Raw genomic sequence first — 27,500 nt, forward strand, 5'->3', positions numbered from 1 at the left:
TGGAGGCACACCAGTAGCACGGCCTGGACTGGAAGATCTCCTGCTATAGAGCTCTTAACCCTATTGAACACCTTTGGGATGAATTTTTCACCCTGACTGCACCCCAGGCCTCCTCACCTCACCTAGTACCTGACTTTACTATCATCCTTATGGCTTGTACAAATCTCCACAAAATCTAGTGGAACATCTTCCCAGAAGAGTGGATGTTATTATTAACAGAAAACAGGGACTCAGTGTGGAATGGGATGTCTTACTAAACAATCGTGTTCTCCGGTGTCCACAAACATTTGTCCGTACACAAACATTTGTCACATGTTTATTTTGCAGTAAATATTGTGATTTCATTGATTAATTAAATAATTAATTAACGAGCGTGTGACCTCATGACCTTGTGACCTCATGCTGATTTAGAGAATTTATATTAAACGTTAATGGAAAAAATTCCCGTCTCATTAACGTGACTAATTCTTTATTAGATAATAATAATAATAATAATAATAATAATAATAATAATAATAATAAAAAGAAGTCACATTGTTTCTGGAATGTGAATGTAAAATAATGTTGTATTTGTTACCTCCATATTGTAGTTCTGTTTTTTTTTTTCTTTTTATAAATTCAATCGAATTTCGTAGCAAATTTATTTAATTTGCTTACAGTGTAAATTCTATTAGAGTCCTTTATAAAGTGAAAGATTACGTGACTACGGAGTTGGACTTCTGATCGAAAGGTTGTGAGTTCAAATCCCAGCTGCACCAAGCCACAGGTCCTGGGCCCTTCGGCAAGGCCCTTATACCTCAGCTTGCTCAGTTGTATAAATGAGATGAGGGGTCGTAGCTCAGTCTTTAAGGCTCTGGGTTATTTATAGGAAGTTTGTGGGTTCAAGCCCCCGTATCGCCAAGCTGCCATTAATGGGGCCCTTGAGCTAAGCCCTTAACCCTTGTGCGCTGTATAATTGCTGACCCTGCGCTATGACCCCGACTTCCTAAATCACTGAGAAATATAAAGAAAGAAATTCACTGTGCTGTAAGTTACACGTGATTAGTTATAAACACTTTTCTTTCTTCTAAGTTGTTTTGGAGAACGACGTCGACCAAATGCCACAAATCTAAAGGTACATTTTCATGTCGTTTCACTGCATATAGAGTTTTCACACATAACGCGTCTAACACTTGCGTTCTATCATTGCGTCCAAGTTTTTGACCTTTCTTGCGTTCTCTGGCGCTGTAACACATATTTGCCCACGTGTGACCTTCGAGTAGGTCTTCCCCATAAATCAAGCGAACATCGGGGGAGTCGTTTGTTATCCGTTCGACAGGAAAAACCCAGAGGAATGAATCGTTCCTTCAGTGGGACTTTAGTGAGAATTCCTTCAATTCTTTTTAGCAGAACCGGGTGGCATCTGACCCAATCCATCATTCCAAAGAGGACATTGTGTTTCCTTCAATAGCATCTTACACTGAGCATGTGTGTGTGTGTGTGTGTGTGTGTGTGTGTGTGTGTGTGTGTGTGTGTGTGTGGTCACAAAAGCCCCCGTTGTTCCGATCAATGGTGGATCGGATTCATGCACGTAACTAAACACGAGTCGCTAATAAACGCTGCCCGATTAAACAAAAACAGGTGAAATACACACAATTCAAATCACGTATCTGTTATAAATCTGTCACATTAAACGATTGCATCAGTAGCAAAACAAATCCAAACAAAGGCTTTGGCCTCGAACCAGTTACACTTTACCTTACAGTCTCGGCTCCAGACATGTCTGAGCTTAATAATTCTCATTTTAACTCCACCAGTTTGTGGACACCTGAGCGTATGATCGATTTTGAAAATCCCATTCAACATTTAGTTTCCATTCGATGTTATAATGAGCTCCATTATTCTGGGAAGATGTTCCACTAGATTTTGTGTAGATTTGTGTGAGATTCATTAAGCCACAAGGGTGTAAGTAAAGTCAGGTACTGATGTAGGTGAGCATCAGAGCTCTCTAGCAGGAGATCTTCCACAACCCATGTGAAGCATATCTTTATGGAGCTTTCCTTGTATACAGGGGTATTGTCATGCTGGAACAGGTATGAGACTCCTAGTTCAAGTGAAGGGAAGATTTCACGCTCCTGCATGCTCCATAGACGTCCAAAAGAATTGTCCAAGTTTGTGGTAACAGTTTCAGAAGAACCACATGCGTGTGGAAAAGCTGTGTTGTCCCAATACAGCGTATACATGCTTATAAAAGAGATGCTTGGCAACCAGTTCAAATTCGAAATGTAAGTTTGGAAGCGATTTTGTTTACACGTTCCATGTTTTACAGTCGTGGTGTTATTTCTTACAACGCTCCACGCCCAGGTTGAGAAATCATTCCTGGTTCTCAGTAATTATGTCCGTAATGGGATTGTGGACTGTCCCGAGACCAGATATTAACGTAGGAGACAAAGACGATGAAGCCTGACATGAAGATAAAGAGATCCAGATAAAGATCTGGAGAAGTTAAAAATTTAGTCTCTGATGTGAATTTTGGAAAATCCCCAAATCCACATTACATCATTGACTTGAATAAAGGGGCAGAGCTTCTCCATCATCCTGAGCACTTCTCACAAGCTTTCCAAAGCCAAAAATTTGTGGACACCAGACCATGAGACTCATGTTTGGGTCTCTTAGTTGACGTGAATGGAAAAGTTTATGCAACCGTATCCCAATACGTCCTATACAACTGGGAGACTTTGTTTGGAATAGTTTGTGAAAGAACAACAAAAGTCAGGTGTCCTAATACTTTTGGTCAAAAAGTGAATGGTTAATGATCCGGAGGTGAAACGGCTAATCGTCTGCTTGGATTGTTGGCTGTAAAATCCAAGCCAGCTGTCAATCAGAAACACTGGCCACACCCATTTCTCCTACACAGACATGTTGGAAAATCTTTGTAGGCAAATATTCCTCAAGAGAAGAGAGGGCGATCATCAGATGCGCATTTTCCTGGACGTGGGAATGGAGATGAGGGAAAAACCCAACTATCGAAACGAGAAAAGGAGAAGACATTCGACAAAACTCCAAAATCGTATAATCTTCCCTTCAGACATTATTTGCCTTTTTTTTTGTCACATACATGTTATAAATCTGTCAGATTAGTCGATAGCGTCGCTGTCAGAACGATCAAAACAAACAGTTCGGGCCTCAAATCAGGACAAATCCTTACTGTCCCGAGTGAACTAACTCAGGGGTCGGAGATTTACTTCCTTATATTAGCATTGGAGCGCTAACTCCATTTTTAACGCTATGACGCAGCTAGCGAGGCTATGACGCAGCTAGCGAAGCTATGACGCAGCTAGCGAGGCTATGACGCAGCTAGCGAGGCTATGACGCAGCTAGCGAGGCTATGACGCAGCTAGTAAAGCTATGACGCAGCTAGCGAGGCTATGACGCAGCTAGCGAGGCTATGACGAAGCTAGCGAGGCTATAATGCAGCTAGCAAGGTTAGCAAAGCACTGTTTACCAAATCACACATCTAAATCCTCACACTTTTCCTTAAATTAAAATAAAAAAACCCTGCTTTTATTTTGATAGTCAATGTTTTTCAGCTATTTGACTATTTACATAAGACCATTGTCGCTAGTTTTTAATTATTGAAATTTGATTATTTATTATTGATATTTTAGGCATTTTGATTATAATATATTCAAAGACGTTTCATCAACCTTGTAGATCATCAACATGTTCTGGGTTTTATTAAAGCAAGTGAATATGAGCCACAAGCCAAACTCTAAGTTTGTGTTACAGGTTTTTCATCATTATACTCTTTATGAGCAAAAGTATTGGGACGCCTGACTTTTCCACCTACAGTATATGTGGTTCTTCTACAAACTGTTGAAGGCACGCAATTGTATCGGACATCTTTGGAGCATGAAATAGTGCCTTCATTTAAACTAGGAGACCCAAAACCAGTATGTTCCAGCATGACCATGCCCTTGTTCACAAAGCCAGAACAGCTCCATGAAGATCTGCTTTACATGGGTTGGAGTGGAAGATGTGAAAACTGACTGCACCGCAGACCTTCTCACCTCCCAAACATCATACATGACTTTACTCACGTCCTTGTCTCTGAATGAACCTCACTTAAATCTCCACAAAATCTAGAGGAACATCTTCCCAGAGAAGTGGAGCTTATTATAAGAGGAAATGGAGAGTAAATGAGGAATGGGATGTTCAAAAAGAACCACAAACTAACGCTCAACGTGTCCACAAACTTTTGTCCATAAGTTTTGCAGAGTAATAAAAATCAGACCATGATCTAAATGATCTCAAAGCATCTTTATAGGAATATTTCTCATTGTGAAGGCAGTGTGGTAATGGAGAATCACCCTCCACGTGAGTCTTAAAAAAAAATCTAATCACATCAAACAAAGCGTAAACTCATCCAGGAGTTTAACTAATGTTTACTACAAAAAAAATCTGAATCAAAAACCTTACGCATCGAACAAACACGTCTGTCGCTCACGTTTTTCTGGAAATATTTACAGTGCAAACGTCATTTGTATTTTACAGAATGAAAATTGTGTAAATGAGTCATTTACCTACACACATACGCCCTGTTTAGTACAAGTACCATAAACATTCTACATGGTGGTTTATAGGGTTATTAAAGTAATATTTATTCACATAATATATATATATATTTAAATACGTTAAACATTATGTTGTGTAGTATCATTAATTTTTTTTTATTATAACAAAAATTAAATCCTGAAATAATGTGTATGGGTAATGTGAGGAAATTTTTCCGGAAAAAAAAAAAGTTTTTTTAATTACATTTTTTATTCCCAGTTTCCAAATCTTCCAAAACTCCAAAACGAAATTAGTTTTTTTGGCAATTATTTAACTATTTGTATATTCGGGGTGAGTCTCAAAAAATTTTTTCTACTGGAAATAATTTTTTGTGTCAACCCTGTATTTTTTACATTTTCTGGAAAACTGCTACACAAATGAAACAAGTCATCATTTATTGAACGTCCATCCAGTTCGTTTCCCTTATTATAATCTTCTTTATATTTGTTTCTCTCTTAAAAAAGTCAGATTTCCTGAATGAAATGTTTATAGTTTTCCTCGCTGCTCTCACTGACCCACGAAGTGAATATTATAAGTGAGCTGGTGTCCGTTGTCCCAGGCGTACAGCACCTTCTCTTTGGGATTGTAGTCCACTTGGGTGACGAAGGCGTACTCGTTGGTGAACGGGAGCCGCGGTGCCGCCTCAGAGTTGGTGTGTGTGTCGTAGGCGTACGCCACCTCGCCCTCTCTTTGGTTGTACACGTCGATGGCGTAGAGCACGCCGCACACCACGAAGCAATTCCCATATGTGCTGCGCTTCAGACCCGTCCTCCACGTCGTCTCCTTCTTGGTGGACAGGTCGCTGGGGTCCAGCTTGCTAATGATGATGACCTCCTGCTGCGAGTAGTCGTAGTCCAGCGCCGGGTAGATCACCCAGAGCCCGCTCTCGTCAACGGCGAAGTCAATGTCCGAATGGCCGCGCCACTTCCAAGGCGTAGTGTCCTCGTAGACCACATCGTGGAGGAGCGTCCACGCCGCCACGTAGCGCAAACGCAGGTCGTACTTGATGATGTTCTTCGTGAAAGCTCGGTTGTAGTAGAAGGCGCCATTGTAGACCACATGACCCGTTCCTATCCAGTTATAAGGCAGCTTGTAGAGGTTACTCCAACGACCTGGGGTCAGATACATTTTGGACATGGTTGATAACACAGAACTTCTAAAATTTTAACACAATTTTGTTTATACGTACTGCTATGCATTTGTTCCCCCCTCCCCTCGCATTCCTTTTTACCCCCTTCACATATTCATATAGAACAAATCAACACGTAAAATTGTGCATAAAATTGTAGTATGTATGGGTTGAAAGTGTTTTTTGAAGAGGTTATGTTTTTTGGATGGGGTGAGTGTTATTGCACATATGGCCAAAAAGTGGCAAAATTGGACCCTGAACACTAGAACACTATCACTACGGTGACTATGAAGCACGGTTGTGGTAGCATCATGTTACGCATTACATTCGGCCTCTAGGTTGCTTCCCATAATCCCCTTTGAGGGCGGTTACCACCTTGCTTGAAATTGTCCAGGTTGCGAAACTCCACCAGGTTGTTGCCGTAGTAGTAGTTGGTCACGTAGATCTTGTTGTCCTTGGCGACCGGGTCCTTCATCCAGGCGCCCTCGTTACGCCCGTAGCTGTGGTGCTTTTCCGGCATCTCCACCGATGCTATGGTGCCCTCGCACTCCAAAGGTTTAACGTTTACTGCAAAGAGCAACACACACATACACACCTGTGAGGGAAAAGTAATGGAAAGCACTAGCTACACAATTTTCTGTACATGAACTAACAAAGGCTTGTGATTGCCTGTTTTTTCTATAACCACCTGGTAGAGGCAAACATAAAACCAAACATATTCAGGATTTTCATCCTTTTACTATTATAGGAATTTGTGTTACACGGTTAATTTTATTGTAGCCGATTTCCTCAGACCTAGGAACTTCGGAATTTTGAAAACATCTATCTACTGAGATGTTTTTGGGAGGTTGAAGGAAACCGGAAAACCAGGATAAAACCCTCATGTACCTGTTTTGTTAGATCCGGGTTTTAAACTCTTTGGCAAAGGCGTGATGGTGATAGTGAGCTTCTCCGTCCTGAGGTCCGACTCGTTGGAGTCGGTGGTGAGAAGCTCCTCTATGCTGGTGGTTGTTTCTATTAGTGATGCAGATGTTGTTGGCACAACGGTTGTTGTTGTTGTTGTTGTCGTCGTCGTCTGCGTCGTCGCTCTTGTTGTTTTTGGCAAAGCAGGAGTGGTGAACTCGACAGCCTCCAAGACGAGCTCGGAACCTCCTTTTTCCTCGATTTGGTGGACGGTGTTGGTTTTGGCCGTGTTTTCTTTTTCTGAGAAAAAAGGAAGGAGAAAGAATTACGACCGAATGAGATTTCAGCAATTCTTTCACCCCCTAAGTATCGGAGATTTTACTTCAAAAGCGATATTTATTATTTATGAGATGTTGCGCTCGTAGTAACTTCCTGCACTGTAACCGAGTCTATCCCTGCAGTGTTTGCGTTTTTCAACCGAATCTGTCTCATGTCACGCCATGCAAAACACATCTCCATGAAGACAATGTCTGGGGAAGAGAGAGAGATAGAGAGCGAGAGAGAGAGAGACTAATCTGAGCCCACTCTTCCTGCACCGAGGGGGGGCTTCGTCTGGAATATTAACCATAAGCCAGCTCGGGACACAGCGAGATATAAATACAGTAAAAAATAATTGCGCATTCAGTCAAAGAATCCAACTACAACACGTCTCCAACAGCGCAGGACAAACAAGGAAAAAAGAAAGAGAGGATCTCAAACATCTCATAGCGAAGACCATGAGATGTTTGAAGTTCCTCAGGAGATTTATAACGTTCATGGCATGAGAATTTAATATCATTCCTTTTTGGGGTATATAGCAATAATAACAGCTTTGCTTTCGCATGCGATTAAGTTTCGCTTTTGCGGTGACGATCTGCATTTCAAAGACACGGAATGTTGGGGATAAAGTAGGCGGGGCTTTTGTTGTGTTTAGCGAATATAAGAAACTCGGGTCAAATATGAGAATCAGGCAAATGAGTAGAAAAAAATGAACTCTCTTAAAAAATCCTTCATCGTTCAGCAGCCATCTTTAGCCTTCAGCAGCTCATTTTATTTGAACGTATTCATAGTTCATTAATAAAAACTGAAACCGTTTTATACACAACAGGGCACATATCAGGGCATCTGACTTTTCCAGCCACATGTGGAAACCCAAACCTGTTTCAGCATGATGATGCCCCTGTGCACAACGCCAGCTCCATGAAGATCTCCTCTTCATTGTTTGTAGTGGAAGATTTCCTGTTATCCAGGCCTCCTCACCTCACCTACATCAGCACCTGACTTTACTAACACCCTTGTGGCTGAATGAATCTCCACAAAATCCGGTGGAACATAAGAAGATTGAACAACCCTGAAATGACATCCATACAGGTGTGGCTTCGACTTGGGATTGTTATAGTGCAGAACTGTATTAGAATTATTGCTTTTGCTAGCTGTTGCTAATAAGCATTTGCTTCTGAATCGTTTCTTTAGCCTCGGAGCTGTTCTGCTGTTCACAATTACGGAGAAAATACAAGAGCAGAGGGATTCTCTTTATGGAGGGTAATTTAGAGATACAGGTCGCCTATAGCAGATTTCAGCTCCTAGTAAAACTTTGTGAAGGGCGTGTCCCACCGGGAGGTGAGGTGGGCATGACTTCCTGGCACCCGGAGGTGTCTTGAAGCCGATCAGCCAAAACAGTAAAACAGCTCCAAAGCTAACATCCTTATAATGAAAGCAAGCTGAGTGATGGCATTCGTTTAGTTAATGTTCTGTAACAATGAACGACTTGGCGTCGCTTCTTTAAACAGCATGAACTCGTCACAGAATGACTGATTCATTTGGAAAACAAACCTCTGTCTGCTTTGGCTGCGCTGTCCGTCTCAGAACCATCAGTCCTGGTGGCTTTGTAGTAGGTGATGCCCCTGATGACCCCCGGCTGGTGTCCCGCCACTTTGCTCTTTGGGGTCGGCTCCGGTTTGGCAGGTTTGGGCATCTTGGGCGGTGGAGGCTCCTTTTTGGGTTTGACGGGTTTCTCTTTTGGCTTCGGAGGAGGTTTAACCACCGGAGGCTTTTTGTTGGAAGGTTTTACTGCCTCTTTGCCCTTCTTGCTATCGGTGGCCTGCAATCATACGTAGTCGTTAATGAGTCACAGAGATGGGAATAAAAAACTAGCAAACAAATGTGAGTAACGATGACGATCTACAATCAACCCGAAAACTGACTGTTCGATTAGCAGATTAGCAAAACAAGCTAACTCTCATTCACTCATTCATGAAACCATCCATTCAATCATTTATTTACTTATTTCATTAAATCCTTGACTTACTTATGTTCCGTTTGTTCGTGTGTTGTTAAATTGTTGAGTTTATTTATTGCTTTGTTCATTCATTTTTTTCTTTTAATCAGTTCATCATTTCACTCGTTTACTCGTTAATTAACACATATGTTCTTAATTTCTTGCACTTATTCTATCCTTGCATGTTCAGACAGACAGAGAGACAGACAGACAGACAAACAAACAGACAGACAGACAGACAGACAGACAGACAGACAGACAGATAGATAGATAGATAGAATAGATGCATCAATTAATGCATATAGCTTTTCATATACTTATCATAAAATATTAATATTAATAACTCATTAATAACTAATTACCTTCTGTTTAATAATAATTCATAACTATTCTATAGCTGTTTATGGTCACATGACCATATAAACTTTACAGCAAGATCAAAGTAGCATTTTGTGTGAGTGTGTGTGTGTGTGTGTTTGTGTGTATGTGTCTCACTTGTTCTTTGTTGTCTGTTGCGTCTTTCTTCAGCAGCTGGACTCCCAAACTGGAGATTTCCTTCTTAATGCTCACCATGATGTCTGAGTAGTTCTCGTACTTCTTCAGCTGATTGGACAGATTCACTACACTGTCTCGGACGAAGTCGTTCTCTCGACTCAGGTTCGTTTTTATCGTCTGCGGCGAATAAAGATCGAAATGCTGTCAGGTTTATATCACGATATTTCATCTCCACTCACCCAGCAATCTGACCACACATTATTCATCTACATCGCTCCATTCCCTCTATAAATCATTCATTCACTTATTTACTCCTCTATTTCATAATGTAATATCTATTCATTCGATTAATCTGTTCATTCTTTTATTTATTTGTTTGTACAGATGAATAGATAGATTACATTACATCATTACTGATGTTCTCACCTCCTCCAGTGTGTTCATGTGAGCCACCACTTTATTCATGTACGCATGAACCTTCATCAGATCCATACTGTACAGCGTCCCTTCCAGCAAGTCCACCATGGTGTGCAGCTACACACACACACACACACACACACACACACACACACACACACACACACACACACACACAGGCTGTTATCATTAGTCAGACATCCTTTTACAACTCCAGCTGCCGTTTTTGTAAAATTTCATTCTAAAAAACATCCTGATTTTTATCAGAGAACACAGCAGGAGGACACGAAGGAAACGTGAAGCGAGACGTCTGTAACTCGAACCTGATGCGTCTCTCCAGGAACTCGACTTTTGTCAAAACTTGGACATGTTTTCATTTTATCAGAGGCACACTGACTTCTGTTCGCATGCAGACAAGGGACATGGAGTGAAAAGGAGAAATTTCTTCCTTTTTTCTGTCATTTATATATTATTAAGAATAAAACTTCCTGCGCGAATGACAAACAAAAGCAATTTCTAGGTAGAGGTTATAACGTCGGCACAATATGCGAAGTAGCAGGTCTATCGTCAAAACACTCAGGCTAATGCGTGAAACATTGCAAACAAACAAATATAAATAATGAAAAAATAACCTGCAGAAGGGCAGTGTGTAAGAACATTTATTATTTATGCATTATATTACTATTTCTAGTATTTGTAAAAAAAACGTACATTTTTTTTTGTACGGTTTAATTATTTAATTTAATAATTTATATGTAATTAAATATTTTTTATATGTAATTAAACATTTTTATGTTCATTAATTCTTACTTGTAATCTTTTTTTTTATATTACATTTTGTAAATTATTATTTTAGCTGTAAATAAATCATACATTTTCAATTCTATATTTGTTAAGGCGAATTTAGGTTTATTTGATTTCTTTTAAAAAGTATTTAATTCTTTTTTATTATTATTTTAGGTGGAAATATATGTGTAATTAAAAAAGATAGGGCGTCTTTAGGTTTGGTTGTAAATAATTTAGCATTATTATACTATTATTATTATTTGGTTTAAGTGTGTGTGTGTGTGTGTGTGTGTGTTAAATTAAAAAATTTGACACCCGAAAAAATGCAGTGTGAGCTTTAGACCAACACACATGGAGCTCAAGTGAATCATGTATGCCACAGTGATTTTTGTATTGTGTGTGTGTGTGTGTGTGTGTGTGTACCTTGAGCAGCTCGGGCGATTGTTGCTTTAGTTTCTCCGTCCTCCACTCGTTTTCGCAGGGGTTCAGAGACGAGGGCGGAGCCGTGCACGAGCATTTACAGTCCGATCCTGAACTCACCGTCTCCACAGCGTAAAAATCGTCCACTTTCAGGGTCCCGTCCCGAAGCCTCGCGCACGCCTCGATGCTCAGCGGACGCATCACACACTTACAGCGACAATCCGAGCCCTCAGTCGTCATCCTTACGGGCTCCAAGTCCCCGAATACCTGAACGCAGAATAACACCACTGTGACTTTGGAAACATTCTTGTTTCGGAAGCATGAAATTTTCCCTTCACTTCAACTAGGAGACACAAAACCTGATCCAGCATGATCAGCAATACCCCTGTGCACAAAGCCAGCTTCATAAAGATCTGCTTTACTCGGGTTGGAGTGGAAGATCTCCCACTATAGAGCTCTGAAGCTATTTAACATGAATGGATGTGAAAGCTGACTGCACCCCAGGAACCTCCTCAACTTTTACCTCCACCAATACCTGACTTTACTAGAATCTCACACAGATTTCCACAGAATCTAGTGGAACATCTTCCCAGAACAGTGGAGGGTATTTGAACCCATGACCTTCTGAATAAGAAGCCCAACATCTCATCCACTGAGCTTCCACTTCCTACATCCTTAATCTTATAGTGAGGTTAAATTTCTGGGCATTTAATTCATATAAATCAGAGGAAACACTTTTGGAACGTGCTGAATTCATGATGTTTTTTCATACGTTTGAAAAACGTTTCTACAACAATGCAGTGTACAAGTAAGATTTATGAGTGCATAGATAAACAAAAACAAAACGGGAAGATGGGATACGGAAAACTAATTTCTCGGACCCAAAATAAAAGCGAGACACAAATGCCACACGACTTCGCAGCAAAACAAAAACACAGCAGTGTAAACACAAGCAAACTAATCAGCGAGCAAACACAGAGCAGGTGCACACACTCGGTTAACAAACCAATGACGGAATGAGCGATGGGAAGAAATCCAAATCAGAAAGCAAAACAAACACTAGCACATGGCGTGAAGGAGGAATCTGTAACACGAGGATTTTATGAAATGTTTTCACGTTTATTTTTTTTATTTTTGCTACTGCTGATTTTGGATGTTTTTTAACATTACAGATGAAATTTCCCGGTTCTTGCTAAATGCTTAGCAAAACTTCTATACAACTATCAAGTAATAAAAGAAATAGTAGTGATATCAGATTGCTGTAATATTACAGTTATTAGAACATTGTTAGAAGGTGAATGCACAGCCATCTTAGATCTTCTTAGAGAACGTTCTAAAAATAACTTTTTGGCAACGTTTTAAAGATCTCGCAGTTCTGACGGATTTAAACTAAATATTTCAGAGCTATGGAAACAGCAGTAAGAATTGTGTTAACAACGTTCTAATAATACTGTGAAACAAACCAGGAAGGTTATTTTAAGAATGTTACACATTGACCTTCTGAGATCTGGATGAGAAATCTTCGTTCTTATTAAGATGTTTCACGAATTCCCACACTGATGTTCTGCCTTCTTTTGGAAAAACTCCTCTCACACTTGAAAAACAAACAGGAGGTCGGATAACCCCTCATGCCATCCTGCCAATGACACGACCTCCAGCTGTGAACCCTAAGGCTTTTTGGAAGCCAGCAGAGATCTTAGAGCAGGGCCTTGCAACATCTTTACAAAAAAAAACAAAAAACTAAACATGACTGTGTGTTCTTTTCAAAAAACTCTCCCTTTAGCTTTTACCACAGCAGTGTTTTACCACAGCTTCAGCCATGCCAAGACTCCTGCCTGCAAATCCAGTCTTAATGAATCCAATCGCTTAGGAGAAGAATGATGGGGTATGAAGAGCAGTTGAAGAAGATCCTGTAAATATTTGCTCTCTCTCTCGCTCTCTCTCTTCTATCCATATGCTAGACATTATATAAAGTCCATGACCATAATCTTGGGCTTTTATCATGGCACTGGCTTTGAACTTGTCTTTGCAGGAACTCGAGATGTCCATAAATCCATCATCGTGATGAGACTTGATGGAATCTGCATTTTCACCGATACGGATCCAATCATTTTGTACATCTCGGTACATCTCCATATACCTACGTTTGCACGCATGCACATTCGCTATGCCGTTAAGCCTTGATTGGACAGGGATGAAGGTTAATACACTGGCAGGTGAACGGGAGTTTGGGACGTGTATCCTGTATGGTATGTTGAAGTCTGTATGATACGATCCACATGCACATCAAAGCCACACGTTACCATGAAGCTCCTGAAAGCCGCCGTGGTCTAAACTAAGCGGCTGTAAAGGCTTATGACGTGGAAAGTTCCACAAGTGCACTTTGTTTTAAAGTTTAGATTGTTTGAAAACAAGACGATGACATTTAATTATTTGGCTCATCAACAGTCGGAATGTGTTTTTCGTAAAAGATACAGAGGCCACACCTCCTTTATTTGGACTGGCAGGTACAGAAGCATCAACTATAGAAACCTATATATAGAAGAACCTATAGAAACAAAGGCCACACCTCCTGAAACTCACAGGTACATAGGCCACGCCTCTTTTATTAAGAGTGACATCTAATTTATTTGAACTGAACCTTTTAGGACTGACATATAGAGGCCACACCTCTTTTTTTAGTCTGATGCGTAGACAAATCACACCTCATTCCCAGAGCTTGACGTAGACAGAGGTCACACCTATATTAATTGAGTCTAATAACATAGACAGATAAAGAGGCCACACCTCCTTCGTTAAGAGCGACAGATAAAAAGGCCACACCTCCTTCGTTGAGAGCGACAGATAAAGAGGCCACACCTCCTTCATTAAGAATCGACAGATACAAAGGTCACACCTCCTTCGTTGAGAGCGACAGATAAAGAGGCCACACCTCCTTCATTAGGCATGACAGAAAAAAAGGCCACACCTCCTTCATTAGGAACGACAGAAAGAGGCCAGACCTCCTTCGTTAGGAGCCACAGATAAAGAGGCCACACCTCCTTCACAGGGACTGCCATGAATGCTGCACTGATTTTCTTTAAAGCTTGAGATATGGTGGACCTTCAGCTGGCTCTCCATCTGTGTGGTTATCAGTTGATCAGATTTTTGTGGCTGTGTTTGGTTTCTCGGTCAGGATCTCTGGTGCTTCGGTTCAGAGGGCTTACGGTTGTCATCTTTCCTCCTGAGATTTACAGATCTCTATACAAACCCAATCTGGGCCACATGTGGAACTGGTTACAGCCCAAGATTCTTCACTGTAAGCTCCTGCTGTCTGCGCCGAAGTGCTTCAAGACATCCGTTCATCTGATCTCGCTCTCAAGTGCCACGTTGTTGTCCGTATGTGTGTGTGTGTGTGTGTGTGTGTGATAAGAAGAATTCAGAGCACCAATTGTTTGTTTGATATTTGGCATTTGCTGTTTGACTCTTAACATCATTGTGGTGGCCATCTTAGACTACCAGGGCTTTCTCTTGTTCCCAACATCGTGTCACTCATCTGCCGTCTGAATTCTTCTTCTTAAACTCTTTTCTACGTGATTTTCACAGAAATATCTTCTCACATCTTCAAAAAAACAACTGAACTTCATAAATATGTAGTTATTTTGAATGGAAGAACAAATTATAATCTTTTTTTTCTTTCTAATGAAACTCTATTCTACTCAAACTCTATTCAATTAAATCTATTCGTTTCTACTCTGATAAATCTGCACTCCGTTCTGATAAAAATCTACAAGGCTCTGAATATCTTTATTCTTATTGTTCTCTATTCTGATCTATACAACTCTATTCTACACTTTCTATCTAATAAAACATGACAGATCTAAACACGTGTTCCATCGTGAATAAACTCTTTTCTATTCTAATAAATACTATTCTATTCTACACTCTCAATTCTATTTTACTCTAATATATTCTGCTGAAAGGTTTTATTTTACTCGACCCTATTCCATTAAAACCACATTTCAATAACGCTACATATTCTACACTAATACAACTTTAATCCATTATGGTAACCTCTGAACTCTATTATACTTCTAATGGCACTCTATTCTATCATATTCTACTTAAAATGAAGCATTATATATTTGTCAGAAGATAAATATATTTTGATACCTGATAAACATCTAATCTATACGTGTCCTTTATTGTACACTAATAAAACACAATTCTATTCTATTCTATTCTATTCTATTCTACTGAACTGGTGTAATTACTCTGATTATATTATAGTAATTGTACTATAATTAAACTCGATTATATTCTACTATAAGAAAACACCTTTCTATTCAATTCAATTCAATTCTATTCTATTCTAATAAAACACCACTGTATTCGAATTCTAATTTATTATGCTCACTTCTATTCTACAATAATTAAACACTATTCTATTCTACTCTGATAAAATAATACTTTATTTCTACTGTATTAGAACACCTATTCTATTCTATTCTATTCTATTCTTGCACTGCTGTATTCTACTCTAATTATAATTACCTCTACTCTAATTAATTATAACAAAACTCTATTCTATTTCACTCTGTAATCATTACTCTATTCTACTCTATTCAAATGTATTCAGTTCTAATAAAACACTAATGTATTCTAATTTATTATGCATACCTCTGTTTTATTCTACTATAATAAAACGCTATTCTATTCTATTCTATTCTATTCTATTCTATTCTATTCTATTCTATTCTGTTGAAGCACTGATCTTTTCCACTCTAATTCTGATAACTTTGTTATAAGTGTCTTCAGAAAATCCTTGTTCCTCCTGTAAAATCTATTGATATGCAAATTATCACGACAACTCAAACAGTATGCAAATTGAAAATTGTGACACGATCGAGTGAAATTTTGGAGCCTGCAGTCGCTAAAGACTGAAACACCGCCTCCATCATGCAGTCAGAACTAAATGATATACAGTAAACTGAGGTGGAGACAGGAAACTCATTAGTCAGGATTAAAAGCCTTACTCTCACACACACACACACACACACACACACACACACCATAGTGGATTTTGTGTTAATCACACACTCAAATATCCGCCTCTAGCCCTAATTGTGTTAGAAAAGCCGTCGGAACAGGAAGAGATTAACACGGCGTGAGTGCTGCAGTGTGAAGTCGCTACATGAGAAGGGCAGAGACATAAACGAGACTCAGTGCTTTCCAGCAAAGCCACAATATTCTCTTTTCAAGCTGCACAATAGGGCCATTATCGCTTTTTTTTAAAACATGATAATTAGGTGAAAGAGCTCTAACATTCACACATTAGAGTCCACTGACATTCAACAACGTCTCTGTTTGTTCACTCGAGACGTTTCGGTCATGTGCTTGGATTCCTGATGACATTTCTGATAGACCCACAACAAGACTATAAACAAAAACTCAGAGATGAAGTTCTTGTGGGGGGTTTTTTCCTCTCTTTTCTAAATAAATCTCTGCATCTTTAAGACGTGGTCTTCGTCCTATTGAATTTACTGCTGCTCAATTCTGGAATCTGATTGGTCAGAAGTGTGATATTAAAGTCCGTTTTCTGGTCCGTTATTGTTTCTATAGTAACAGTGTGTGCAGGGGGATTCGTTCTTTAGATGCTGCACATTAAACGGAGTACAAAACACGTGCAATTGTTAATTCTCCCGATTTCCCACCTATGAAAGGCTTCTCCAGTGTCAGAGTTTTATAACTTATAGTCTGTTTCGAAGACGTTCCATGACAGCAAATGTAACTATAAATGGATAAATAGTGTGATATTCAATAGATCGTTTTCTATTGTAGTTTATAAAAATTGCTTTGGATGCATAAGTAGAATAAAACACTTCAGGGTAGTGCTATTATAGGAAAATAATCAGCTTCAGGGTGGTAGCATTAACTGCTCGTGTGGTTCTCACACCACTGATTAGTTTATTAGATCCTGCTCATCTTCAGGGCTTCGACATGAAGACAGCCACTGCGTGTACAGTGACAGCTCACGCTTGATCACCTGTCATTCACACCATCACCAAAATACCTTCAGAGCTGACCACACAGGGACGCGAGGAGACAAATGTGCCTGCCAACCCAAATGGTAAAAATTACAGTTTCTCACTGGTGGAAATTGGTTTGTGAGTTCAAAACGGCAAAACCTCGTCCCCTCGTCTCACCTCTGGAGAAATTGACCTATTAAACAGTTTCTATTTAACTTTCTACCATCAACAGTTTGAACCCGTCTGATATTCAGTTCATGATCCACACTTTAACTGGAAACACAGCTGGTAAAATAGTTAGGGTGTATTGTGTTGTGCCTTTGGCGTTAATAAAATGTAAATCTCAGACTTTACAGATGACACGTTTTCAGGTTTCAAATGTAATCTAGGACAGTGGTCCCCAAACTTTTTTGCGCCACAGACAATATTTTCACGGACCAGCCTTCAATGTGTGGCGGATAAATACAACAAAATAAAATGATACGACCGGCGTAAAAACTGTTATTTTCTAAATATAATAATAAACGTGAATCCACTGTGTTGTTTTTGGGGGTTTGAATTTAGCAGTAATGTATTATGTGTTCAGTAGATCAGTAGAAATGCCAAAGCAGGTTAAAGAATGTATTAAAAGTATTCACGATTTTAACACACACACACACACACACACACACACACACACACACACACACACACACACACTATCATTAGCCCAGAAGTGTGAATGATCTCCAGACTAGTTTAGTGAGGACTTGTTGATTTTAGTTGTACACCGCTACATTCCTGCTGATGGTGTTTATGCGTCTCAGTCTGCGCTCTCACAGATGAGCTGGAGTGAGCAGATGCTTGGATCAGAAAAGAGATATGGTATTTGGAGACGATAAAAAATTTAAATGAAATGTCTGTGACAGCGTTTTTTTTTTTTTTTTCTCAAAGAAGCACACCAGTAGCTGGTGTAAAAAGTGTTTAGGGAGAAAAAACTGATATAAAATAAAGAAGAAGAAGAAGAAAAAATTGGAGACTTTACATTCAGTTTAGTAAAAAGACATCTACATTTGAGGGTGACCTCTACTTTAGGTTTATTACACATATATGCATTTGAATACCAGTCATGGCTGAGATAGTCGATATACATATTCTCAGATTTTCTGCAGTAGCACAACTATGACGCTCTGCTTAAGTCCACCAATAAAAGGGCGATGTCCGATAACGCCAAACTCAGGACGACTACAAATAATAATAATTATAAATTAATAATAATTTAGCTGTAAAGTTTTAGGAGTTATTAGAAATAAACATTGAGAACTAATTTCATCTTCTGTTATAGAAGAACTGTGATTCTGATAAGTTCGAAAATCAAGAGCACACTTCGTGGTGTGTTTGGCACATGAGCTTGGCGCATTAGGAGAGATAGTAGGGTAGGTCTGGGGTTCAAACCCCGGTATCGCCAAGCTGACACTTTTGGGGCCTTCAGCAAGCCCCTTAATCCTCTGTGCTCCAAGGGTGCTGTAACATGGCTGACCCCAGCTTCCAAACATCAGTGGGATATGCAAAGAAAGAATTTCACCCTGCTGTAAAGTTCATGTGACAAGTACCTTTCTTTCTTTCTATATTTCTTTCTATATTTCTTTCTTTCTTTCTTTCTTTCTTTCTTTCTTTCTTTCTTTCTTTCTTTCTTTCTTTCTTTCTTTCTTTCTGTAGCTTGAAAACTAGAGGTCAAGTTTTGGGGGTTGAAACCTCTAGAAGGAGTAGAAGTAATAATGAATAATGATAATAATCATCATCATAAGACAAAGAAGAATATGAATAATAATAAGATTGAACAGTAGAACAGAATGTTTGCTTTGTCAAGGCATCAAAAGAAGATTAAAACCTGACCCAGCTCACACCATAATCCTGTTATGGAATTTTATGCACCAGATTTACTTAATTGAATCAATACAGGGAATTCTTCAAATGATTTATAACAAGGAAATTGGCTTTTTGTCTCTTTAACCCATCAGAGAAGCAGCAATTCCTTGCTACTGTTTATTATTATCATCTGTATAACATTTTTGTTTATCTCTCCCTTTGGCTCTGGTTGTGGATACAGTGGAGCCTGTGAATATAAACTATTCTCTTTCTCCAGAAGCCCTGAGACACACCTTTAATGCTCTCGGAGAACCACAACTCTGACATGAAACAGAACCGAAGTATAAAATGAGCCCAGAGGAACATTAGAAACTTCTGAAGGTCAGAATTCACCCGACATCCAACGACTCGAAACCTCTGTGGCAGACCACAGGCCAAAAATAATAATCTGTCACACTGATAAACATGATAATGTGTACTAATGCTAACCAATGCAGTCTTTATGCTAACCATAATTAGCCCATCACTTAGCAAGCTAGTTTCACAGTCTCTTCAATCTCTGAGTAAAATAGTAGCCAAATTAGGAAATAGATATGAGACATTTTTGGTTTCGATTTCATTCAACTAAATTGTCTCTGAACATGATTTGTCCATGAACAGGTTTATGATTCCTATAATTCTAAAATATAGTTATTGTTAATTAGCCAAGCTCACGAAGGAGATTTAAAAAAATATTTTCTGATGAAACTGTAAAATATTCAATAGACATATTATGCAGTAAACAGAAAGTGTATCTGACAAATGTGTAATTTCTATAGTTTTAATTGATGTATGGTGATTTGTTGGCGAGTTAGCTAGCTCGCTAATTTGTGTGCTAATTCATGTCTTGGAAATGAAAGAAATCATCAACAAATGCTAATTAAATGTACAAAGCTAAAATCCCATCTATTTGGAAACCTACATCAAAAAAACAAAAACTTTTTTTTTTAAAGAAGCATTGTGTGTGTAAAAACAGTGTAGAATATAGAATATAAAATGCTTTATATTCTATAATAAAAAGTATTTAAATAAGATAAAAAAAAAGAAATATATAAAAAAAAAATACATTCAGCCAACATGTTAACCGAAAAATAAAGGGGAAAAAAAAAAGTTCAACAAAGTGTATAAAAAATTATTATAATATAAAACAATAAAAAGCAACACAAAAAAAGCTAACTTTTTTCGCATCCCCGTCTTTTAGCGTATACTAATAGATTCTTAGCCGATCAGTACGCATTTAGAAATTTACTTATTTGATAGCTAGCTAAAATAATACTTAAATCTGTTTGCTGATATATATTACATTTATACTTTACTACTTCTTAGTAAAGGAAAGAAAAATCGGTTAGCCTCTGTTAGCTGTTAGTGTTATTTTTTTCCTCCTTTTTGCTAACCAGAATTTAGCCAATAGGCTATTCATAGCTTTTCAGTCATATATTATCATACTTTGTATACTATTGTGCACTTTCAGCCAAAAAATTAATAAATGGAACATTGCACTTTGGGGTGACTACAAGCTAAGTCATTCACACGATCCCTTCTATTAATATGAAATAAAATCAAAGTTAGCATCCCTGTTAATCCCAGCTAAGCATGTGGATTTATGTATGCAGCTACATGTGACGAGTGCTAACAGATTTACACAGATAATCAGAGATAAATACAAGTCTGGAGGAACAGCTGCAATGATCATGCAGTAAGCATTAGCTTGTCCAGCAGTCCACAAGCTAAAATACCACTGGAAGTTTGTCAGGAGCTGACAGAATTCAGCCACTGTCTCAAGTCTGCCACATAGAATACACGTTTCCTTCTCATGTAGCGTTCAAGGGTCACCACACGCGTTAAAAAGTGTCCATGTTAGCGTTTGTGCACATTCTGAGGTTTGGTTGGGAATTTTTTTAACCGATATACAAGTCCTTCAGCGGTCTGAATGCTACGGTCACTGAAGTTGCTGGACACTGAGGTTCACACATGTTTATGTTTATGTCTTAGGGAAGAGAGAATCTAGTGACGATCCTGCAGTAACTCATCCTCATATCATTATGATTAGGCTTTTATACTCCATCTTAATGATGAAGTAGGTCATATCACTCTAGCATTATTCCTGACTTTCTCACTGCAGTTACAAGCAATTTTTACCTCAGATTTCGCAAACATTTAGTACCAAACCATTTATTTTATTTGCACACATTTTTTTTATTAGCTGTTTATTTTGAAGCTCCTTTTCAATCTGTTGAAATTGGCCCAATGCTTGGATTAAATTTTTCTCAATACACACACCTTTTATTAACAGTAATTATAATCACTAAACTTGAGTTGTTGTGGTGATGAAACAATGCAACCCTGAAGCAGATCGAAACAAACTAGAGCCAAGAACCCAAAGCAGTTTCTGAGCTCCAGCACCCTGGATTTCCAGAAAAAAACTAAAGTCCTCAGTACTGCACCCTTCCCTTCATCATTTCTATTCCTGATACCGTTTTCAATGTTTTAAGGTTAATAGACACAATCAGTGGAAAGCGCTGACTGTCGTCTTCCTCATACACAAGCTCATGATTGGTCAGTGTTCCTCTAAGTGTCTCTCGAAGACAAAAAAATATATACTGCTCCGAGACATTAAGGCATGAATCCCTAGCTCCTGAAGATGTCACCTAAATGACACTGGAGACTCATCCCATAAACATTTGGATAAATTCGCCAGATTGATGTTTTTTATTTTTCTATTGATCAATAACAACCATCTTCTAAAACTCCAGCTGTGGTGGTATAAACCAAAATAACAATAAAAGTCAAATATTTTACTCAACTGCATTTTGCAAAATCAGTCGTTTCTTTTTATTAATGAGGATAAAAACGTAACTGGTGAAACACGCAGCGAGTCACCAATCAGGATCGAGCGCACGCTCTGTTTTACACGTGTTCTGATTGGCGCTTTGTGAATCTACTGATCACCAACATACAGTTCAGCATCAGTTCAACATCATTACATCAGAACATTTAGAGAGGAATAAATAATGAAGAAACTTCAGACTCGAACTCGTCACCACACACGTGACCTCGTTTACACGTTTTTATTGAAGTAGTAGAAAAGAAGGTTTTGGGTTCATGATCATTGTAATAGAAATCAATCAGTGTTTGAGTCATTAATATCATTCTATTAATAGATCAGTGTGCTGAGAGTCACATTCGAGTCTTTTCACATAAACTGAGGTGATTAAGTGAAGAGTCTTGTGATAAAAATGATAACAGGAACATTATAGTTATAATAAATCACAGTAGTTTGGATACTTAAGTACATTTGACAGCCCAAAATTTTTGAACTTTTAATCAAGTAAAAGTTTTAAGGAAACGCTTTTACTTTTATTGCAGTCACATTTTATGGAGTGAATCTACTTTAATTTAACTACATGGTACTTCGTCCACCACTGCAAATATACATATAAAATTCCATAATGAAATACAACAATAAATTATACAATCAAATCAAGAAACACTTATTGAATTGACTGTTATGTTATGATAATAAACTTTACATTATTAGTGACTTCTACCTTCAGAAAAGGGTTTTTCCCCACTGAACTGTGCTGTGGGTCTCAGATGTGGTAACTAATGAATAAAAATAAATCATCTGTGTGGAAACACGGCAGGAGAGACCAGCCTGGAGACGGGGTATTTTTTTTCCGCATTTTTGCTAAACACACACTTGTGAGCCCTTTGGCCTTTATTGTTGTTGGGAGATCGTAGCGAAGCGATCAGGTTCCTCAAATCTATACGGAGGGATTCGTAATCACAAAGCAGCGGTCAGGCAATTACTTAAAGCACAGAGAGCGTGACTATCGGATGGAATGAGGGTTAAAGGGCAGCCTGACTCCTACACAGAGTCAGTGTGTGTGTGTGTGTGTGTGTGTGTGTGTGTGTGTGTGTGTTTCTCAGTATGAGAGAGGGCAGGGTGTGTTGGTGTGGGAGAGGCAGTGGCACTCCAAAGAGCCACAGCTGTGTAAGCACAACTACATTGTTTTTAACCCCAATGGATTCACTCCATCTTCTCCTATTACAGTCCTGGGCTTGGTGCCCACACACACACACACACACACACACACACACACACACACCCAATCTCATCACACTTCCACAAAGTGTATTAGCTCGAAGACATCTGTCTCAACACCATTAGTTCTACATTTATATCAACTAAACCCTCGTCTCATTCAGTACACGAGGAAAGAAACGTTACACCAACGTTGTTTTGACATTCTCAAACAGTTTTTGTTTCCCCGAGTTCAAGGTCTTGCATTTGTTTCCACAGGATTCTGAGAAAACAAGTAGAGAACTAGGTTTGGATTCCCTCATTTAGATAACCTTCTTTCACAAGGAGCTCAAAAACACGATAAAACGGATTAAAGTAAACGTTTACAAGCAACGCACTACAGTGGCTAACGACTGTAGTCTTAAAGATCGTTTTTCAGCTGATAAGGTGATGAAAGAAAGCAAGAAAAAATGGGAATAAAGGCAGTGGAAAAGAGTAAACGATCTCTACTAAGTTCCCTCTGCAAAGCTTTTTGCTAATTGAGTGTAACCAGTTAATGCTAAGCGCATTTAGGGTGTCATTTTAGTCTCATTGAGCGTTTTCTTGCGAATTTATCAACACACCTGAGGTAAAAGTTGACGCTCTCATGACGTTTATCTAATTTCTAAAGTAGTTCCGCTTTGCTAAATGTCGTTTCGCTTTATTTTTATGTTTTTAGTCAAAGCTTGTGGAAGGATCTCAGATCAAAAGGATCATTAGCCTGTATTTTTAGCAAGTAAACAAACTAAAATGGTATAGAACGACATCACGCGTTTGCCTTGCTAGGTTAATTTTTATTTGAGCAAAAACAAGGCGATTATACAGTACATTTTAGCATGCGCTAATTTTAAAGGGAATTTTTTCAACCGCAATGAAACACGAGCTACATTAAGATGTTAGCAAAACCTGCACTAGCATGTAGCCATCCAAATTTGGGTCCGATGTTTACCAATTTGATGCTAAAGTAGATTTTATATTAACGTAGCATGTAAAAGGTAGCTAATGTTGCCGAAGTGCTTGGCATATTTTGTGGTTTGGATACAGATGTGCCAGATGTAAGTGTTGGTTACAGATGTTTGACAGATTTTGACCATATGGAGTTCTCAGATTCAGGATCAAAAGTAATTCTCTGCCTGATTTTTGCAGAAGTGCGAATGGAGTGATGAGGACGTGTGGAAATGTGTCTGTAGTTCAGGTTTATTCAACCATGTCCTCATCAGTGCACCTGCTCTTTCTGTCTCTCAACCTGTCTGTCTTTCTTTTTCATCAGTCTCTCTTTCACTGTCTTTTTTTTTCTTTTAATGTCTCTCATTCTTTATCAGTCTCTCTCCCCCTCCCTCACTGTCACTCTGTCTTTCAGACAGCCTGTCTTTCTCTCTTTTTCTCTCTCTCTCCCTAATTCACTGTCTCTCTGTCGATCTCCTAATCTGTCTCTCTCTATCAGTCTCTCTATCCATCTTATTTCTATGTTCTAATCTTTCTTTCTTTTTCTGTCTCTATCAGTCTCTATCTCCCTCATTCACTCTGTCTGTCTTTCAGTCAATCGGTGTTCTTTCTTTCGCTGTCTCTCTCTATCAGTCTCTCTATTTAATTCAATGACCCTCTGTCTGTCTCCTAACATGTCTTTCTTTCTTTCTTTCTTTCTTTCTTTCTTTCTTTCTTTCTTTCTTTCGCTCTGACTCTCTATCAGTCTCTCTCTCTCATTCACAGTCTATCTTCCAGTCAACCATTCTTTCTTTCTTTCTTTCTTTCTTTCTTTCTTTCTTTCTTTCTTTCTTTTTATTTCATTCATTGTAAGTTAACTCATGATAATCTTGCGATTCATCGCGATTAAATATTTTAAGCGATTGCCAGTCCTACTTTATTTATCGTTATTTGACGTGTTCCTCTGGGCAGGTGTCACTCAGAAGGTCATGGGTTTGAATCTCAGCGTGATCCCCCCCATGCACATATCTCCGCACTTGGACTGAATTCTGCCTCTTTTTTAAGTCCTTCCAAATGAATAAATTGTGCTTTAACGCATGAATAATTCAGTGCTCTGTGCATTCTTCATCAGCGAGATACGTCTGATCTCCTGAGATGAAGCTGAGGTCCACGCCTCTACAGAGAGGCTTTAAACCTCTCCAATTCTCTACGGAGCTTCATTTCGAAACCTGGGCTCGTTTCCTCCCTTAATGAGCTTCATAAAAAAAACGCTTCATAACCAGGCTGAAAGTGCAACGTGATCCCTGAGCGTGTGTGAAGATTCCTGCCAATTCAAATAGTCCACATTCTCTCCAGTCACTCCAAGTACCAAAGAAATTATCCATCGTGGTTCAGACGGCACCGCAGGGGTGAGTTAATGACCCGGAGGATCTGGGTTTGGGTCAGGGTGTGGCACTGAGCCAGGTGGACTGGGAAAGGTCCTCCTCTAAATCACCTGAGATACAGGACGAGGTGCAACAGAGCAGGAGAAACAGAGCAGGAGAAACAGAGCAGGAGAAACAGAGCAGGAGAAACAGGAGAAACCGAACAGGAGAAACAGGAGAAACAGAGCAGGAGAAACAGAGCAGGAGAAACAGAGCAGGAGAAACAGGAGAAACAGAGCAGGAGAAACAGAGCAGGAGAAACAGGAGAAACTGAACAGGAGAAACAGGAGAAACAGAGCAGGAGAAACAGAGCAGGAGAAACAGGAGAAACAGAACAGGAGAAACAGAGCAGGAGAAACAGAGCAGGAGAAACAGGAGAAACAGAGCAGGAGAAACAGGAGAAACAGAACAGGAGAAACAGGAGAAACAAAGCAGGAGAAACAGAGCAGGAGAAACAGAGCAGGAGAAACAGGAGAAACAGAGCAGGAGAAACAGAGCAGGAGAAACAGGAGAAACAGAGCAGGAGGAAATGAAGCAAGGAGGGAACTTTAATGACACCACTGTCAGTTTGTGTTTAATCATCCTCTCTCTCTCTCTCTCTCTCTCTCTCTGTCCCGCTTTCCCTCTCATACTCCACTCAGCTTCTTTTATACCCACCCTTTATGTCCATCTGTCTTGTCTCTCTCTTTCCTCTTCATACACCAATCTTTATGTCTGTCTGTCTGTCTATCTGTGTCTGTCTGTCTGTCTGTCTGTGTCTGTCTGTCTGTCTGTCTATCTGTGTCTGTCTGTCTGTCTGTCTGTCTGTCTCTCTCTCTCTCATATATCCCTCCACACTATTTGTCTGTCTGTTTTCTCTCTCTCTCTCTCTCTCTCTCTCTCTCTCTCTCTCTCTCATCCAACTCTTTATTTCTGTCTCTCTCTAACACACACACACACACCTGCTCTCTCTGTCTGTCTCCTCTCATCTCCACTCTTTGTCTCTCTCTCTCTCTCTCTCTCTCTCTCTCTCTCTCTCTCTCTCTCACACTCTTTATTTTGCTGTCTCTCAGTCACTGTCTGATTTTCTGTCTCTCATCTCATGCTGTCTCACTCACATGTTTTGTCTGTCTGTCTCTCTCTTTTGGATTCCATTCAAGATTCAAAGCTTGCATGTCTCAATCACTCTCAATTGCGTCTGTAAACAGACAGACAGACAGACAGACAGACAGACAGATCAAAAGTAATCTATTTTTTTGTTTCTGCTTCTCTCTAATATGTGTTATTTTCTAAGTAAATAAATAAGAGTAATAAGAATGTAGAAGGGCGCGTATGAGAGAGAAAACGCCGTTACACACAGATCTTTGGAAACATCCCCGGAATCAGAGTTGTGGTTCTCTCTATTTTTTTTACTCGTTCACCTCCTGCACATCTTCAGTTTATGGACTGATAGAAAGAAAGTCAAGCATGTAAACGAGTTTGGAAATCGGTGCATGGGAGGAAATATCTCGTTAAACAACACCGGAAAAGAAGGATCTGATATCCCAATAGTTCTGCACGCCATATTTATTATATTTCTCATTGCTGTGAGCGTCACTCCGTGCGCGCGAACGCAAATAAAGGGTGCCAATATTTACGCGCAGCGATCAGGATGCCTTACCTGATTCAGAGCGCTCACGTGCGCGATCAGGACGAGCGCCGAGACGACGCACGTGAGAATCCGCATCGTGTTTCTCCTTCTTGTGTTTATTTACATAGAAAAATGCAATTAAAAAAGGGGAAAAAAAGATCCCACTGCAGAATGTGATGATGCTGTAGATGAGGTTGTTGTTGTTGTTGAGGTTGTTGATGATGATGATGATGATGAGGTTGTTTAGGTTGTTCAGTGGGACGCAGCGCAAAGCGCGAGCACCTGCAGGATCAGATACTCCGTCGCGCGCTACTTCACCGCTCCATGTCTCGGCGCGCGCGCGCTCACACGCACACCAGGTTTTAGAAAAGAGACGTCAGTCATTACACTTTCGACCAATCGGATACACAGAGGGGCGTGGCCACAACAGACCCGACACCAATCTAATTGAAATATTGTAGCAATTTTTATATAAAATATAAATATATTTGGTTTTTTTTTTCAGCAACAATACAAATAAATGAA

The 27,500-nt window shown here is 39.3% G+C and overlaps 1 protein-coding gene across 1 annotated transcript; it reads right to left on the reverse strand.

Moving 5' to 3' along the window:
* Window positions 1-4,191: 4,191 nt before the first annotated feature.
* Window positions 4,192-27,329, reverse strand: olfml2a (olfactomedin-like 2A). Its single transcript, XM_046870824.1, has 8 exons — window positions 27,006-27,329; window positions 11,064-11,327; window positions 9,864-9,971; window positions 9,438-9,614; window positions 8,498-8,765; window positions 6,611-6,925; window positions 6,098-6,289; window positions 4,192-5,705 (listed from the first exon to the last, which is right to left on the reverse strand). The coding sequence occupies exons 1-8, from the start codon at window positions 27,069-27,071 to the stop codon at window positions 5,101-5,103; spliced, it is 1,995 nt and encodes a 664-aa protein (XP_046726780.1). The 5' UTR covers window positions 27,072-27,329; the 3' UTR covers window positions 4,192-5,100.
* Between the last annotated feature and the right edge of the window lie 171 nt (window positions 27,330-27,500).

This window comes from Silurus meridionalis, chromosome 17 (genome assembly GCF_014805685.1).
Source record: "Silurus meridionalis isolate SWU-2019-XX chromosome 17, ASM1480568v1, whole genome shotgun sequence".
Taxonomy (NCBI): Eukaryota; Metazoa; Chordata; class Actinopteri; order Siluriformes; family Siluridae; genus Silurus; species Silurus meridionalis.

What these genes read in the sequence shown, in the direction of transcription:
- olfml2a (XM_046870824.1), bottom strand. Translation starts at nt 27,071, where the DNA reads ATGCGGATTCTCACGTGCGTCGTCTCGGCGCTCGTCCTGATCGCGCAC. An exon ending in CAACAGACAACAAAGAACAA is followed by an intron (nt 8,766 to 9,437) that starts GTGAGACACATA and finishes GTATGATTGCAG; the next exon opens with GCCACCGATAGCAAGAAGGG. An exon ending in CCTGGACAATTTCAAGCAAG is followed by an intron (nt 5,706 to 6,097) that starts GTGGTAACCGCC and finishes ATCTGACCCCAG; the next exon opens with GTCGTTGGAGTAACCTCTAC.